Below are 17107 nucleotides of genomic sequence, written 5' to 3' on the forward strand. Positions count from 1 at the left end.
TTGAAAATTAAAATTCGAAAATTTTTTCTAAAGCCTCCAGGGGACTTCGTTTTCGCACGAAAAAATTTTATATGCCCTTATTGCATCCGGACCCACAATTTTGACATTTTTATTTTTTAATATATAGATGAAGCATTGCAATGATGATTTTTTATTCTTTCAATAGGTACATGGTCATCAAAAGCAGCAAAAGAAGCTCAGCAATTTGGAAAGGTGAATCTCGTTTTGCCAAAAACAAGCAAATATACAGAAATTCCAGATCCTTCCACATGGAATTTGGATCCAAATGCATCCTATGTTTATTACTGCGCCAATGAAACTGTTCATGGTTGGTATATTTTACAATTTATAATATTTACATACTGTTATATTATATATTTTATTAGACGTAAAATATTTCAAACTTAACTCGTATTATTCTTTATTTTCCGTAGCAGTTAAAATCATTTCAAAGTGTCTAATTTTTATTTCAATTCAAACTTTTTAATTGCAATGTTCAAAATTGTATAGTTTAAAATTGAAGTCATTATTTAAAACCGAAAACCTTAATAATTACACAATTTAAAAATAAAAATAGTTTAAATTATAAAATTTGAAGTTTTAATGGTTCGAAATTAAATAAGTTGTAGTTAAAAGGTCTTTTTCAACTTAATTTTGATTTCTATTTTCAAATTAAGAAATTTATAATCACAAACTGAAAACAAATTTTTTTGTTTATAAAGAAATTTTTTTTCATTCTTTTAATGCAAAAGCTTTTGAGGCTGTTTTATGTATATTAATTCAATAATTTTTATGAATAGGTATCGAATTTGACTTTGTTCCTGACACAAAAGGTGTTCCTTTGGTAGCTGATATGTCATCTAATATCTTGACGAAATCTCTGGACATATCAAAGGTAAATAATTATAATGAACCAATTTGAAAAAGTTTATATTCATATTTTACTAGTTTGTCCATTTTTCTGCTTTCAAGAATTAAAAAATTATCCCCGTAAATCCTAAAATAGCGGATTATATATTACATTATAATATATGTACATATTGTATCCTATAAATATATTCAGAGTGGCCGAAAATCTTCATTTTCCCTGATTATTAAATATTAATATTTAAATACCAGCATAAAAACATAAAGTAATCAAATTTAAGATTAAAATGTTAAAACTTTAATAAAAAAAGATGACTTTTCTACTTCAAAAGATGAATTTTTAATCCAAGAGGAAGACTTTTCAATAAAGCTAAATTGTTGAATTAGGCAAAAAAAAAACAGTTGCTGAATTTTTGACAAAATACTTTATTGGTTGATAAAACAACTAAATTTTCATTAAAATAGTTGATTTTTCAACCAAATACTTCAATTTTTTGCCTATGAAGATGCACTTTCCACAAAATAATTGAACTTGCAAACAAAAAATATTAAACTTCAACCGAAAACAGTGACATTTACAACCAAATAATTAATTTTTTGAGAAGATAGTTTAATTTTCAACAAAAAAGATGAATTTTCAATCCAAAAGGAGGTATTTTCTGTTCAAATAGACTGGCGTTCAATCAATAAGTTTAAGTGTCGACCAAAAATATTAATTTTTAACAGAAGAATTAAATTTTTTACAAAATAATAAAATATTCAACGAAATAGATGAGTTTTTAATCAAATATTAAAATTTTGTATCTAAAGGGATGAATTTTCAATAAAATTGCAGAATTTCCAAACAAAAAATATTAAACTTTAATTGTACTTTCAACAAAAAGATGAATTCACAACACAAAATATAATGGTTTATATATGAACAAAAAATTAATTTTAAACATAATAATTTAATTTTCAAACAAAGAGCTGAATTTGAAACAAAAATATTAAGTTTTAAATAAAATTGTTGAACTTTAACCAAATTGTTGAATTTTTAAACTACAAGGATAAAATTTTAACAAAAAAATTAATTCTTAACAGAAAATGTAATAGTTAATATGTCAACTAAAAAAGACGAATTTTCAGCAAAAAAGTGAAGTTTTCAACCAGAGTTGAAATTCAAACAAATATTTTGATTTTTTAACAAATAGTTGAATTTTCAACTTACAAAGATAAATTCTTAACCAGGAATATAGTAGTTGATATTTTATTCAAAAAAGATCAAATTCCTACGAAAAGAAATGAATTTTAAAACCATAAAGACAAATTTTCAACAAAATACATTAATTTTCAATTAAAAAGGATCAAGTTTTAACAAAATAATAAAACTTATAATCAAACCGATACATTATGAACAAAAATTGTAAATCCTAATCTGGAAAAGTCACATAAATTTTAACACAACAGTTCAATTTTCAAACAAATAATTAAATTTGTAAATAACGTTATAATCTCCAGGAGGAAGCAACTGCAACAAAAAAAGAAATAGAAATAAAAGGGAAATAAATTACTAAAAAAAATACTATCAGGTTGGTCGCAAAGCTTCATTTTCATAATTCCCTCACTTTTCCCTGGCCAATTTTTTATTTCACCTAACTATTATTATTCAAAGACCAGAATTTTAATTTTGTACACATTTTAACTTTTAGAATTGGAATAACCAAATTTTTAATTAAAATTTAAACCTTATTATCTCTTATACAGACTCTCCGAATTTTGCAAGATTTTTTTTTAAATCCTTGAATCTTACCTAACTAATAACGTTCCCTGAAATTTTCCGGATTTTCAAGTTTTTCTTGACCTATGGCTACCCTGTGTGGTGTATCTGTATATACTATGAAAATATTTTGAGAATTTAAATATATGTTCTAATTATAACAAAAAATAATTTCAGTTTGCAGTTATTTTTGCTGGTGCACAAAAGAATTTTGGGCCAGCTGGTGTAACGTTAGTAATTGTTCGAGAGGACCTTTTGGGCCAAGCAATGCCAGTTTGCCCGTCAGTGTTCGACTTTAAAATCACTGCAGATAACAATTCGATTTACAACACACCTCCAGTATTCCAGTAAGTTGAAATGCATTATATTACTCGTTCAAACTTATTTTCAACCTAAATGATGAATTTTTAACCAAAAATATGAATTTATAAATAAAATAATGAATATGTAACTGGAATTCTTAAATTTTCAACCAAAAAGATAAATTTTTAAACAAGAAGATCAATTTTGTACCCAAAAAATACCATTTTTCAACAAAATACATGCGTTTTTAACGAAATAGCTCATTTTTTAACTAAAGAGGCATTTTTTTGAACAAAATAGTTGAATTTTGAACTAAAAACATTTATTTTCAAACAAAAATTGAATATTTACTTTCCAGTTAAAAGAATTAATGTTCAACTAAAATGATCAAATATTCAATTGAAATAGTTGCCTTTTCGTTAAAATATAGATAATTTTTAATCGACAAAAACAACTAATTTTAAAAAATATAGCTATATTTTTAAATAAATTGATGAACTTTAAACTTAAGTAATGATTATTTTACTAAAATAGTTGAATTCTCAACCAAAAAGATGAATTTTCAACTAAAATGATGAATATCTAATTAATCAAAAACAGTTGAATTTAACCAAAAAAGGCGAGTTTTCATTTAGCTAAGGAAGATTTTTCAGCCAAGAGAGATAAAAAACGACAAACAAACTGTTGAATTTTCAAACAAAAAGATAAATTTTCTATCATGAAGATTAATTTTCCACAAAAAAGAACGAATTTTTAACCAAATACTTGAATTTTAAAATAAAAACGATGAATTTCCAACAAAAAAAGAATAGTTACATTTTAAGTTTAAAAATTAATTTTTAGCTAATCAAAAAACGAATTTTCAACCAAATAGATTATTTTTTAACCGTAAAGATGAATCTTGAACAAAAACAAATATTTTTAACCAAATTGTATAAGTTCAACCAAGTAATTAAATTTTCATTCCAAAAAATATGTATTCTAAACGAAAAATGTATTAGTTGATGTTTCAACCAAAAAATATTTAAAATTTGTAATTGAAAATATATAATCTTCAGCAAAAAAGAGGACGTTTCAACATTTGTTGAATGTTCAACTCAAAAAGATTTTTCAGTCAAGAGAGAGAAAAAACATGCAAAAAAACTGTTGAATTTTCAAGAAAAAAGATAAATTTTCAACCAAGAAGATAAATTTTCTACCAAAAAGAATTAATTTTCAAGAAAATACATGAATTTTTAACCAGAATTGAATTTTCAACAATTTCCAAGTATACATGTTCAACCAAAAACAGAATACTTAAATTTTCAGCGAAAAAAAACACTAAAAAAAGAATTTTCAACCAACTAGTTCAATAAATACTGCAATTTGAAAAAAATTAAGAACGCTCTCAAAAGAATTCCTGACTTTAGAGAAAATTCCCTGATAATTTCAGGTGTTCCAGGTATGACAGACACTCTGCTAGAATAAATAAAATAAATTACAAATACAATAAATAAGTATTAACCTCGAAGAAAATAAAGCTACAACGAAATTTTAATCCCTCAAATTGTACTTGATTTGTGATTGATTAGTAAATTTTTAATAAATTTTAGAATTTACTTCGTTGGTCGCGTTTTCGAGTGGATAAAGAGGAATGGAGGCGTCGAGGGAATGAAAAATCTAGCTATTAAAAAAAGCAACAAGATTTATGATATAATTGACCAATCGGAAGGATTTTATGTCTGTCCTGTGAACAAAAAGTGCCGTAGTAAAATGAATGTGCCATTTAGAATACGAAACAACGAAGATCTTGAAAAGGAATTTCTCGCTGGAGCAAGTAAACGTGGGATGCTTCAATTAAAGGGACACAGGTTTGTTTAATTTTAATTATTATTAAATACTCTAGGAGAAAAATTTACCAGATTTTGTCTACATTTTGAGGTGCAAGTCTTTTTAATTTTTTTTCTGTCGTATTTTCCTTTTAAAAATGATCCGCAAAATTATTTAATATCAAATGTAAATTCTTTTGAGTTTCAAACTATTTAAATTTAGGATTAAGAAGGTTTTAATTCAGAAATTTATAATTTACATGCTCGATATTTTGCACGTATAAAATTAAAGCTTTAATACTTTTTAATTGAGCCATTATAAAACAAATACGGTTAAAAAGGAAAATTATAAATGTACAACTCTTATTAATTTAACAATTCAGATTTGTAATTAAAAATATATAAATCCACGCTATCATTTTCAATTCTCTAAATTGAAGAATGAATCAATAAATTCGTAAATGTTCAAAATTGTATAATTTTTAGTTATTTTTTTAAACAATAAGTTGTTTGAAATTTAAAATTTGTAAATGATTATTTATACATAAAAATTCAATACTTTCACTTTCAAATTAAATTTTTTAAATAGGACAATTAAAACTGTAATAAAAGAGTCAAATATTGTTAAATAAAAAAATCCGTTTCTTTAATTAAAATTTTGTAATCTAATCAGGTAAAAATGGAATATTTTAAACTCAAATAATGTTTATTTATGATTTAAAATTAAATCAAAGCGTTTAACTATAAATCTATTAACTCGAAATATTTTAAAATTGAAAACATTCCATAATATTTCAATCGAACGTTTATATTTTTTTACCACTAAAGCTTACGAATTAAATCAGTTAATCTTTTAACGTGAAAATCCGTAAATTGTTGAATTTTCAACAAATTCAGTTCAATTTTAGAAATCATCAATCAATTTATATTTACATCTGATCAATCTAAAACGCTTTGAATCTATTTTTTGCATTTCGCATTCTTTTAATTTTTAATTATTCAAGTCTTCAAAACTGCATTTTAAAATTCTTTAAATTTAAAATTTAGTCCTGAAAATAGAGACCTAAAATAGTACATTTTTAAAGAAAAAGATTGTAGAATTACACTTTGTAAACTAAATGATTTCATAATTAAAAACAATAAAAATTATAGTTAATATTTAAAACAAAGAAATCAAAAGAAATTGTTCCTATTAGAAAGTTTTTTTTTTAAATTAAAATTAGTAGACGTGTAAGTAATTCAATTTTAATATAGTTGAAATTTAGTGAATACAATGATAAAAATGCGTATTTTATTTTTCAGATCTGTAGGTGGAATTCGCGCTTCACTTTATAACGCAGTGACACTAGAAGAAGCTGAAACTTTAGTATCCTACATGAAATGGTTTCAACAATCGAAAAAATAGTGCAATTCATTTGACGAAAAATAATGAATTTTGTAAAAATTAAAATATCTTTAGAGACAAGTGCCAAATTATTTGTGAAACAGTATTGAATTGTTTTTTACGCAATTGTAATTTTTAAATTTTTATACGTTTACAGAATATAAAACTGTAAATAAAATTGTATTAAATTATAAGAATTTGACGAATTTTACGGTGATGGTTATTCATTTTAATATCTAAATTGATCCCTATCTTGTCTGAAACCTTCCACTTTCAAATTCATTTTCAGCTAAAAAAATTTTTATTAAAAAATTATCCAAGAAGATCTTTCACTCGTTTTTGTTCACTATCTAATTGATTTCAAACTTTTTTTAAATCGAAATTCACAAATGAGGAATTTTTATTCTAAAAATATATTTCTAAAAGAGGAAACTTTCTTATAACGATTTTTTAATATTCAGAAATAATTAAAATTGCCCGTAGCGACAATATGATTTCTAGGAAACTTGTCATTAAATTAGGTTTTATTTAAAACATTAAATTCAAGTTTAAAGATTTCAAAATATGTCGAGAAAGCATCTGGAAGATTTAAAGAAATTTTTTCATTTTTGCATGATTAAAAACTTGTATACTAATTATTTCAAAAGATATTTCGAAGTACTGGAAGTTTTGAAAAGATTTCAAAAAATTTTAAACAAAATGTAGGTTTTAAGATAATAAAATTATTTTCTGCAGTCTCCAGGGAAAATTTAAATACATTTTTTATTTTGAAAACTTATTTTTCAGAAAATATTTAAAAACAGTTCAATGCTTTTTTGCTCTACAACATTTATTTTAAGAGAAAATCTGAAAATATTTCCAAACATTCAAAAAAATTTCGAAACTTATAAAAAGAAATTATTTTAATTTTGCAGAACTTCGTAAAATTTTTGGATAATATTAGAACCATTCTAAAATATATTCAGAAGCTTAGAACATTTTTTAAATAATAAAAAATTCCAAACTTTTTGGAAGATTTAAAATTAAAATTTTGAAGTTTTTGAAGATTTAAAAAATTTTTAATATAATAAAACAAATTTCTTAAGATACCTTGAAATATTTAAATTAATTCTTTATTTGTTTAAATTAATTTTAAGAGATTATTTAAAAATATTCTGAGATATTGCAAACGAGTTCTAAAATTGTTGACAATAAATCCGGACGTTTTTAAAACAATTTTAGGAATAATTCGAGTCAGTTTAAAAGCTATTTAGAAATTTCAAAACACATTAAAAATATTTTAAACCTTTAAACGATTTCCGGAAAAACAAATATTTTTATATTTTTTCCAATCATCGAAGGCTGGACACGCTGGGGCTTACATACACGGCGAATCGAATGCTACCCGAATGGCGCAATAGCCGAGGAGAAGCCATTATACAGTGGTATTTTCTTATTTCGCGCCTTTAAAGTTGCAGTCGAATCGGCCATTCGGTCAAGTCCGTGCATCTTCGGATCAAGTTTATCATAGTTTCCATGGTTGCGTTCGAAACTTCAAATGGATACAAGTAACAAAACAATATAGGTTATGTTACATAGTAATTACAAATAATAAAAGTCTTTAATAATGAAATGAGACATGTGAACTGAGGAGTAAACTTCAATTTTTTTCTGTGCCAATAACATTATGTGTTAAACATTATTTAGTAGTAGATTCAAGATTTCAGTTGAAACATCATACTTTTAGTCAAAAATCTTTAGTTAAAGAATTACTTATTAAATTTAAGATGAATCATTTTCTTTAAAAATTAATATTTTTTGAATGAGCAAATTTAGCGTATATTTTTGTTGTTAAAAATCACTTTTTTGAAAAACTACTAGGCTCAAAATGTATATTTTTCAGTTAAAAATTCGTTATTTAAATTGAAGATTCAACATGTTAGTTCAAAATTAATTTCTTTGTTTGAATATTAAACTATTCTGTTTAACACTATTTTATGTTGTTGAAAATTAATCGTTTTAACTCCAAATTTATCAATTTAATTTTTTTATTGAAAATTCATGTATTTAGTTAATGGATCTTCTTTCGTAGAAAATGAAGGTTTAATCTATTTGGTTTGAAACCCACCTCTTTTATTTGAAAAATTCAACTATGTAATTTTCGGTGGAAGGCTAATCTTTATTAGTTAAAAATTCAACTATTTGGTAGAAAAATTATGCATTTTGTTGAAGATTAGTCTTTTTGGTATAAATTTAATTCTTTTTTTTTTTTTTTTATTAAAAGTGCACCTTTTTGCTTGAAAATTAATCTGTTTTTGGTATGTATGAACTGTAACCTAATGTCAATATTTGTTTTTTTCTCCAAATTATGTCACAATACAATATTTGAAGAATAACGCGTACTTTGAAGAATACCTAAACATTATTGCCAACTACAACAATTTTGATAATTTCCAATGAAATTACATTTTATATACATTAAATTTAAAAAAATGTATTTTTACAGGCAAGACCTTTAATTATATAAATTAAGAAGAAAAAAGAAATTCAGTAAATTTTAATTAAATACATACAAAAAATCCAATAATTATTATGCAACTACAATCTTTCTTTGGAAAATTTTGTTTTCACTACCTTTACATTGTTGAAATGATTCCACTTTTAAAATTGAACCAGTTTCGGAAACATAAAACTTTTTCAAAGCAAAATTTATATACGAGAAATTAAGAAAAAAATTATTTGAACTAATAATTTTTTAATGCAATGTTTCTTGACATTATTCTTATCACTGCGAAAATGTATTTAAGTATAAAATTTATTTAAATTATATTTGCCTACTAGACAACAATCTACAACTCTATAAGGTTTCGTACAATTTATAATATATTTCGTACAGATTATTTGAAAAATAACAAAAAAGGGGAAAAAATTGAATAATTAAATTTAATTACATATACGTCACTGAACAAATAATTTGCAAATAACTTTTTTCGATTGCAAATTTTTTCATTAAATAAAAAATTAATGACGAAACTGTTTCGACTAAATTGGAATTGTTTTCATCAATTGTACTTTGTTAAAAATGTTTTAAGATTACTGCAAGATTTATCAATAGTTCTACATAAAATTAAACAAAATAAAAATTTAAAACTAAGGAATTTTCCATTTTTATTAGTTCGACACTATGAACTTAATCGAAAAATAATGCATCCAATTGTAAAACTGCGTACCTAAAGGATATTGTGTACTTTTCATAGATTTAACAAAACTCACTGACAAGGTCCACCATTGTGTGCCGAAACGTTTGAAATAACTTAATTAGTTTCAATTCACTTGACCCTAAAGCCAACAACTTACTTCAACAATTTCTACAAAATCAAATGTAACATTTTTAGTACAGTAGTTAAATATTCATCATTTCAAATATTAATTCTCGACAATTACAACCAATTTTGTCCTGGCTTTTTCTTTTATATTATTTTAGATATAGAAAAATATGAAATGCAAATTTGTTGTATTTTTAATTTTGTATTTCACCAAGAAAAAAGAGAATCTGATAATTTAATAATCAAATTGAATAATGTACAATTTCAAAGCAGTAGCCTTAAAAGTGTAATCAATTTCTAATTAGCCTAAAATATAGACTATCTTCAAATGAGAATTACTTAAAATCTCTTCTTTTTTTAAAGTCACCACCATCAAAATTGAAAACTTTTTATTTGAAAGCTTCCAAACTTACAAAATTACAATACTAAGAATTCTAAACTGATAGTTCGTTTTGATGAAATTAGTTCAATTATTAAACTCTGAAATAATTTGAAATTATTGAAGTTTGAATAATTTATATTTACAACTCATAAATAAAAAAATATATATATATTATATATAATTTAAACTTAAAAGTAGGTACAGGAAATGTTATTGAATTATTATTTAAATTTATAATATATATGGCATTATCGCAGATAATATTAATATGTTTCAAATTTTTAATTGAAGGACTAACAGTCTAATTAGAGTGAAAAGTAATAAAATATACACGCGTATATTGCTATTCTTTACTTTTGATTATCAAAGCGGATAACAAAGTAGAAAAAAAACCCGATCAAAAAAAGTGAACCCTTTTGAGGTTTCGAAATTTTTTATAATTTGTTATAACTGTTATTTTATCTGATTTATTTAATTTGTTACCCTTCTTCTCAATAATTTTTAAAATGCTTTTCAATACGCCTGGCTCTACATCGCATCTATTGATCCAGCGTCTCAACGACGGAAGTCCAGGCAACGGAATTTTAAATACTTTTCTCAGATAAAGTTTAATTTTCGAACTAAGAGATCGTGTTGAAACGATACCTGCAATATTCTCGCGGTTCCGCCTAGCTCGCTTTTCGGGATTCAGTAACACTTTTATTTGTGCAGAATTAAATATTTTTTTCAGTCCATTTAAAATTGCATCACTCTCCGTGGAAACGATATTCAACTTGGATTCTGCATACTCCGCTCTCATTTGATGCATCTGACATTGTTTTTTCCAGAAAGCCTCACTTCTCTTAGTTTCAAGCCATAGCGAACGATACATTTCAGTTTGATCTTTCAGTTCCTTGATTATCCTGTTACTCTCTACCAATTTTTCTTTTTGCAACTTATTTATTTCTTTCAAAATTCGCCACTCAAACTCTGTTTGACGTTCTGTATGTTTTTCTCTATCTTCTTTCGATAGAGGTTGAGATATTAAGGCTTCAAGGGCTTCAATTTTAGAATCTATAGTATTTAATACATCCTGTGATTCATTATTTCCGGTGCGTTCTGATGCAGATATTGTACCTGTAGAATTCTCTGCAAATGTTTTTGTTATTTCTGTGCTTTCTGTTGCAAATTCAGTATTTGTTTCGGTCTTGAAAGTTGTATTTTCAAAAGCTCCCATGACATTTTCAGCTCTATTAATTTCCGCATATATTAAATTTTTGGAGCCTTCTGTTGGTATGGCATCAATTTCAATTTTTGTTGTTTCCGTGCCTTCTGTTGCAGATTCAGCGTTTATTTCGGTCTTAATATCTATGTTTTCAAGCGTTTTCAAGAGATTTTTTGTCGGGATCGCATGAATTCGAGGCTTTCTTGGCGTGGCTGTGTCTTCTGTCGCAAAACTTCCAATTGCCGTTGAACCGTTTGCAAATGTATAATTTATCGTGTCTTCTGTTGCAGAGCCTGTATTTATTTCGAAATTAAAGTCTGTGTTCTCAAGCTTTACAAAGAAATTTTCTGATGGGGTGACATCAATATCAATTTCCGTTGTTTCTGTGTCTTCTCTTTCAGATTTAATATTTATTTCGGGATTAAAGGTTGTGTTTTCAAACGCTCCCATGAGATTTTCTGCTGTAGGAATTTCCGCAAATATTAAATTTTTTGAGTCTTCTATTGGTATGGCATCAATATCAATTTTCGTTGCTTCCGTGCCTTCTGTTGAAGATTCAGTATTTATTTTAACCTTAACGGTTCTATTTTTAAGGGGTTTCTGGAGATTTTTTGGTGGCATCGCATCAGCGAGATGCTTTCTTGTCGTGGTTGAGTTTTTTGTACCAAAATATACAGTTGCCATAGAACCGTTTGCAAATGTATAATTTTTCCTCTTTTCTATTATAGAAGGAGTATTTAATTCGGAATCAAAAGCTGTGTTTTTAGGGGTACTGACGAGGTTTTCCGTTGGGATGGCATCTTTGCGAAGTTTCCTTGTGCATTTTGATGTTGTGTTCAATATAAGCTCAGCATATGACTTTTCTTTGTAACTGTTAGGCCGAAAGTGGATTGAACATATTCTGGCTGGAACATATTTTTAGCGATTTTATTTATAAATACATTCTTAACTTTTTCAATCATAAAATCATTCAGTTTACAATACTTAATTCTTAAATATTTTATTTAAAAAATTTTCCACTTTAGGCCTTCATTCAAATTAAAAGCAGTTTGATTTAAAGATTTTTGATAATAGATGTTTTAGGTTGATTAACTGTAAATGTAATTTAATTATTATTAATTTTTTTATATTTAGAATAAATAGATTCGTGATTAAATGCTTTTATACAATTTCAAATCCTATTCAAATATTGTTTTGGGGTGAAATATTTCGGATTTAATACATTCCACTTTAAATTATTATATTGAAAAAAAGAACAATTTTTAATGTTTAGCAATATTTGAATGTTCATTCAAAATGATCAATTAGTAATAAAATATTAAAAAGTAATCAATTTAAAACTGAATTGTTTGAAGTAGCCTTGAATTGTTAAAATTTCAGAGTTTTGATATACAATATTAATGGTTCCAATTTCAAAATTTTTTATTTTTTAGTAAAAGTGTTGAATTTTTATATATAAATAAAAATTAAACAATTGTTGATTTAAAAGAACTAAAAATAATTTAACTTCAAATTTTAAAAAATTCAGCTGAAAAAAACTGCCAATCATTCAATTTATAATATTTCTAACTTATAATTGTTTAAAATTATACACTTTTGAACGTTTAAAAATTCATTGATTTACTTTTCTTTCAGTTTTAGAGTTCGAATTTTTTTTATTTGAATCACAGTGAAATATAATTTCTCTTCACTGGATTTTTTTTTCATTTTGGATGAAATTTTTTTTCTTTATTCACTGAAAAAGTTTTGAAGATAATGAAAAAAATTCTTTCAAGAGAATAGTTTAAAAATGTGTAAATATTTCTAAAAATGTGAAAAAAATTGTTTTATTGTATAGGATTTAAACAAAAAATAGAAAAAAATCGTATCACATAAAAGATATTTAGAAAATTTTAACAAAATTCCCAAAACGATTTGAAAATAGAAGAGATTCCAAAGTTTGTGTTCAAATGTAAATTTGCAATAATTTTAAGGAATTTAAAAGGTTCCAAAATGTTAAAAAAGTTTTCTTAAGATTCCTGGAAAAATAATGTTTTATTTTGGAAACATTATTTGAAGAAAGTATTTTAAAATATTTGAAAACAAAAAATTTGAATTATAAATAAGAATTGAACAATTATTAATTTGTAATGAGTTAAAATTAAAATAATAATAATAATGTAACTTCCAATTTAAAAAGTAGGCAGTTTACAATTGTTTCAATTGATATAATTTTGAAAATTTACAAAATTGTTGATGCATTTTTAAATTTAGAGCATAGAAAATTAATCATTTTAATTTTGCAGTATAACCACATTTAATTTAAACTGTTTAAATTTTCCATTTTATACGTAAATTATTGTCATTAAATGAAAAAATTAAGCTTAAATTTTAAATGTTTAAAACTTAAATAAGTTCCATTTGTGCTTTAGTTCTCAGTTCAGTTTTTATAACTTCGAATGATAAAATTGTTAGTTTCTAGAGTTAGAAACATTTAATTTTAATGCCGTGAAATTTTTTGGTAAATTCCAATATATTTTTTTGAAATCCCTCGGAATATTTCGAAATACTTTGGAAACTTTGACATTTTATTAATCTTTTGAAAACCCAAAGATATCTTATAAAATATTTTGAAAATTTGCGAAGTCTTTGAAATCTAAATATCGGGCGTGCACTCAAAAATTCGAATTATGAACTTCTTGTTATTAAAGAATTAAATTAATTATTTAAAAAATTTTTCAGAAACAAGAAGCTGTAAATAAATTAAAAGTTAACAGCGGATTAAATTTAAAACTTTAAAATATATGTGATAAACGGAACAATTTGCTTTCATACAAAAGCTAATCAGGATATATACCATATTGAAATAAGAAATTCTGAAAATTTAAAAAAAAAACCAAGACTACGGAATTCTCGGAGAAAACAAAACAAGAAACTAAAGATCAATTTTGGACCACACAATCTTCGATGGCTTTATTTAAGTCAAAAAAATAACAACAAAAAAAGGTAAGAAAAAGAAAGCAACTTCTAAACCCCTTTTCTTCTTTTTTTTTCTAACTCGGAAAAATATTGAAAAAAGTAAAAAAATATTTACAAAAAATCTAGCACCGGAATCAGCTTGCTTTTCTTTCTTCCCTCTTTTTTTTTAAATTTGTAAGGATAAATTTAAGAAATCGTATTTCAATTGAAATGTTGAACGGTAAAAAATAATACAAATTTTGATTTATTCTTAATATAATTTCTTAAATTTTAACTTACCATGTTTTGGGTTGATATTTTTATTTTTGCAGACTTTTTGCCATTCTTTGATGTAATACTCCTCTTTTGGAAAGGAGAATAAACTAATCTCTCGATTGTTTTTATCGTGTTGCTTGGTACAACCTTCAACTGCACAAGTGGTAGGCATTTTTATCTAAAAGAATATGCAATTAAATGTAATTCGTGTACATTCAAAAACTAAAAATTCGCCGTAAAGAACTCAAATAATTATTTATAATTTCTGCCAAAAGAAATTATTTTTCCCCCAAGAAAGACCAATTTTCAAAACAAAAAAATTAATTTTGAGCCCAACAGTTTCATTATGGACTGAATAGTTACGTTTTCAAGCAAAACAAGACGAATTTGCAACAAAATGGTTAAACTTTCAATGAAACAGATAAATTTTCAACACCAAAAGATTCTTTTTCTACACAAAACGACATAATTTCATGTGTTTAAAGTTCTGAACGTTCAAATGAACGAAATTTTGTACTGATGACTTTGTAAACTAAAAAAAGTGCAAAAATGTTTGTTTATATTGGAAATAATTAATTATTGAAACATGATTATGATGCATATTTTTAATTATAGTTGAAATAATATTTATGGGTAAAATAGAAACGTGGGAAAATATTTCGTTTATTTGAACATTCGGAACTTCAGGTACATCAATTTAAAAAAATAGTTAATTTCCAATCAAGAAAGATGAATTCTCAAATGAATAATATAATTTTTCAACCAAAAATGAAATTCTCAAATTTTTAACCAAATAATTGAATCCTAAAAACAAGTGAATTGTTCACCAAGAAGATTAATATTTTACCAAAAAACACGATTTTTAACAAAATATTTCAATTTAAGAAAATTGTTTAATCTTGAAGCCAAAAAGCCAATTTTTAACTCAGGATTTGAATTTTAAATCAAAATAGCTTCATTTTCTACTAAATTGCAGAATTTTCAACAAAAAAGTATATTTACAACCAAATATTTGTATTTTCAATTAAAATTATGAATCCTTAACAAATAAAAAATTATTTGAAATAAAAAAACAGTTAAATTCAACAAAAAAGACGGATTTTCAAAAAATAGTTGTATCTTCAAACAAAATAGATCAATTTTCCTTCAAAAAGTTGGAACTTTAAGCAAAATGTATGAATATTAAGACAAGAAGATTAATTTTCTACCAAAAAGACAAAATTTCAGTAATATATACGAATTTTCAACTACGAAAGGTTAAAAATTAGAAAGATCACTGAATTTTCAATTAAAAATATGAATTTTTAACCAAAAATGGAGTAAAAATGACTAAAATCATGAATCTTCAATAAAAAAATTAATTTTTAACAAAATAGTTCAACATTCAACCATATAATTGAATTTTGAAATAATCATGACTGTTTTATCAAGAAGATTAAATTTCTACCAAGAAAAACGATTTATTATCAACAATCTCCATGGATTTTCAACAAAACGTTGAAGTTTTAACTATAACAGTCGAATTTTCAACCAAATAGTTGAATTTTTAACCAAAAATAGGAATTTGAAACTAAATAGTTTAATTCCTATCAAATTGTTGATTTTTTAACAAAAAATAGGAATTTTCAACCAACTAGGTGAATTTTCAACTGAAATTATGAATCTTCAACAATTTTCTACTAAGAAAGACGAATACTATCAGAAAACTACACGATTTTTCAACAAAAGGTTGAATTTTGAATTAAAGCAGTTAATTTTTAAGCAAATAGATGAATTTTTAACCAAATAGTTACATTTATTACCAAATTGTTAAATTTCCCAGACAAAAAGACGAACTTTCTGCAAATGTGTTCAACATTCAACTAAATAGTAGTTGAATATTCAAAAAGATTGATGTTCTACTAAGAAAGACGAATTTTCCAATAAAAGAATGAAATTTTCGACAACATAGTTGAAGCTAACCAAAGAAGATACATTTTTATGAAAAAAAATTCTAGCGATGATATGAATCTTCAACCCAAAAAATTAATTTTCAATAATGTATAAGTACTAGAATTTTTAACCGAAGTAGATGAATTCACATTCAATCGAAAAATCAGAGACAGGGAATAAAGGAGCAATTCTTTATTTATAAGAATGTTAATAAAAATTTAAGCAATTTATTTGATATGAAGGTTCCAGTGATATTTTCATTACTTGATTTTAATTAAATTGAATAAAAAATCATAATTTTGTTGTTAGATGACATTTTTGTTGTTTTTTTCGAAAGATATCGTTATTAATTGACCCAAGTATCATGACTATAAAGATTTTTTTATTGGAATTTGCAGAGCAAAATTAAATATTATCGACCCTAATACCAATTAAAAATCTTCTGTCATAAGTTTTGTTGTTTGTAAACAACGTTGTGGATTTTATAGGTTATGTTAGGAGCCACATCTGTTAAAACTTGTTAAATACTTATAAATATGCTATAATACTTATGCATTATATAAAACTTTCGAGTTTTTGTAATAATTACACCATGAAAATACATTCTCTAGGCATAATTTCGTCCAAAATTAAAACTAAATACACTCAACGCACTTTTTTTTAAATGCTTATTTTCATTCACTTTTTGGTCACCAATACTACTTTTATATCTTATACATAAATTTGAAGGCTTTTATATTGATAACTTACTTAATCTTTATTCATTTATATGCAACTGTCTTTATTTTGCCATATTTATCATTTCGTAAAAAATATACAGTAATAGAGCGTCACTCCGTCTTTGGAGTTGTTACGAGCGACTATAGGCTCGCTCTTTCGTCACTAGATGGCAAGAGAAAATCGCGGGAAAAAGGAAATATACAAATTTGAAAAATACATAAAAAAATTAG

General features: G+C 24.7%; 2 protein-coding genes across 3 annotated transcripts in view; one reads left to right on the forward strand and one right to left on the reverse strand.

The window, feature by feature from the left end:
* The window catches only part of LOC117181527 (phosphoserine aminotransferase), a 14008-nt gene extending 7802 nt beyond the window's left edge, over positions 1–6206 (forward strand). The window contains exons 5-9 of the mRNA XM_033374307.1: positions 167–328; positions 801–895; positions 2804–2973; positions 4522–4779; positions 6040–6206. Coding sequence (XP_033230198.1) covers positions 167–328; positions 801–895; positions 2804–2973; positions 4522–4779; positions 6040–6142 — 788 coding nt within the window. The 3' untranslated portion in view covers positions 6143–6206. The remainder of the gene's footprint in view (positions 1–166; positions 329–800; positions 896–2803; positions 2974–4521; positions 4780–6039) is intronic.
* A 3824-nt stretch (positions 6207–10030) lies between these two features.
* Positions 10031–17021, reverse strand: LOC117182245. Of its 2 annotated transcripts, none has more exons than XM_033375350.1 (3): positions 16908–17021; positions 14250–14403; positions 10031–11917 (listed from the first exon to the last, which is right to left on the reverse strand). In XM_033375350.1, exons 2-3 carry the CDS (start codon positions 14395–14397, stop codon positions 10206–10208), a joined length of 1860 nt encoding a protein of 619 aa, XP_033231241.1. In that variant the 5' UTR covers positions 14398–14403; positions 16908–17021; the 3' UTR covers positions 10031–10205. The 2 variants fall into 2 exon arrangements, with proteins under 2 accessions (XP_033231241.1, XP_033231242.1); XM_033375351.1 differs by lacking the exon at positions 16908–17021 and adding an exon at positions 16812–16882.
* Positions 17022–17107: the final 86 nt, after the last annotated feature.

The sequence above is a fragment of the Belonocnema kinseyi genome, chromosome 10, assembly GCF_010883055.1.
Source record: "Belonocnema kinseyi isolate 2016_QV_RU_SX_M_011 chromosome 10, B_treatae_v1, whole genome shotgun sequence".
Classification (NCBI taxonomy): domain Eukaryota; kingdom Metazoa; phylum Arthropoda; class Insecta; order Hymenoptera; family Cynipidae; genus Belonocnema; species Belonocnema kinseyi.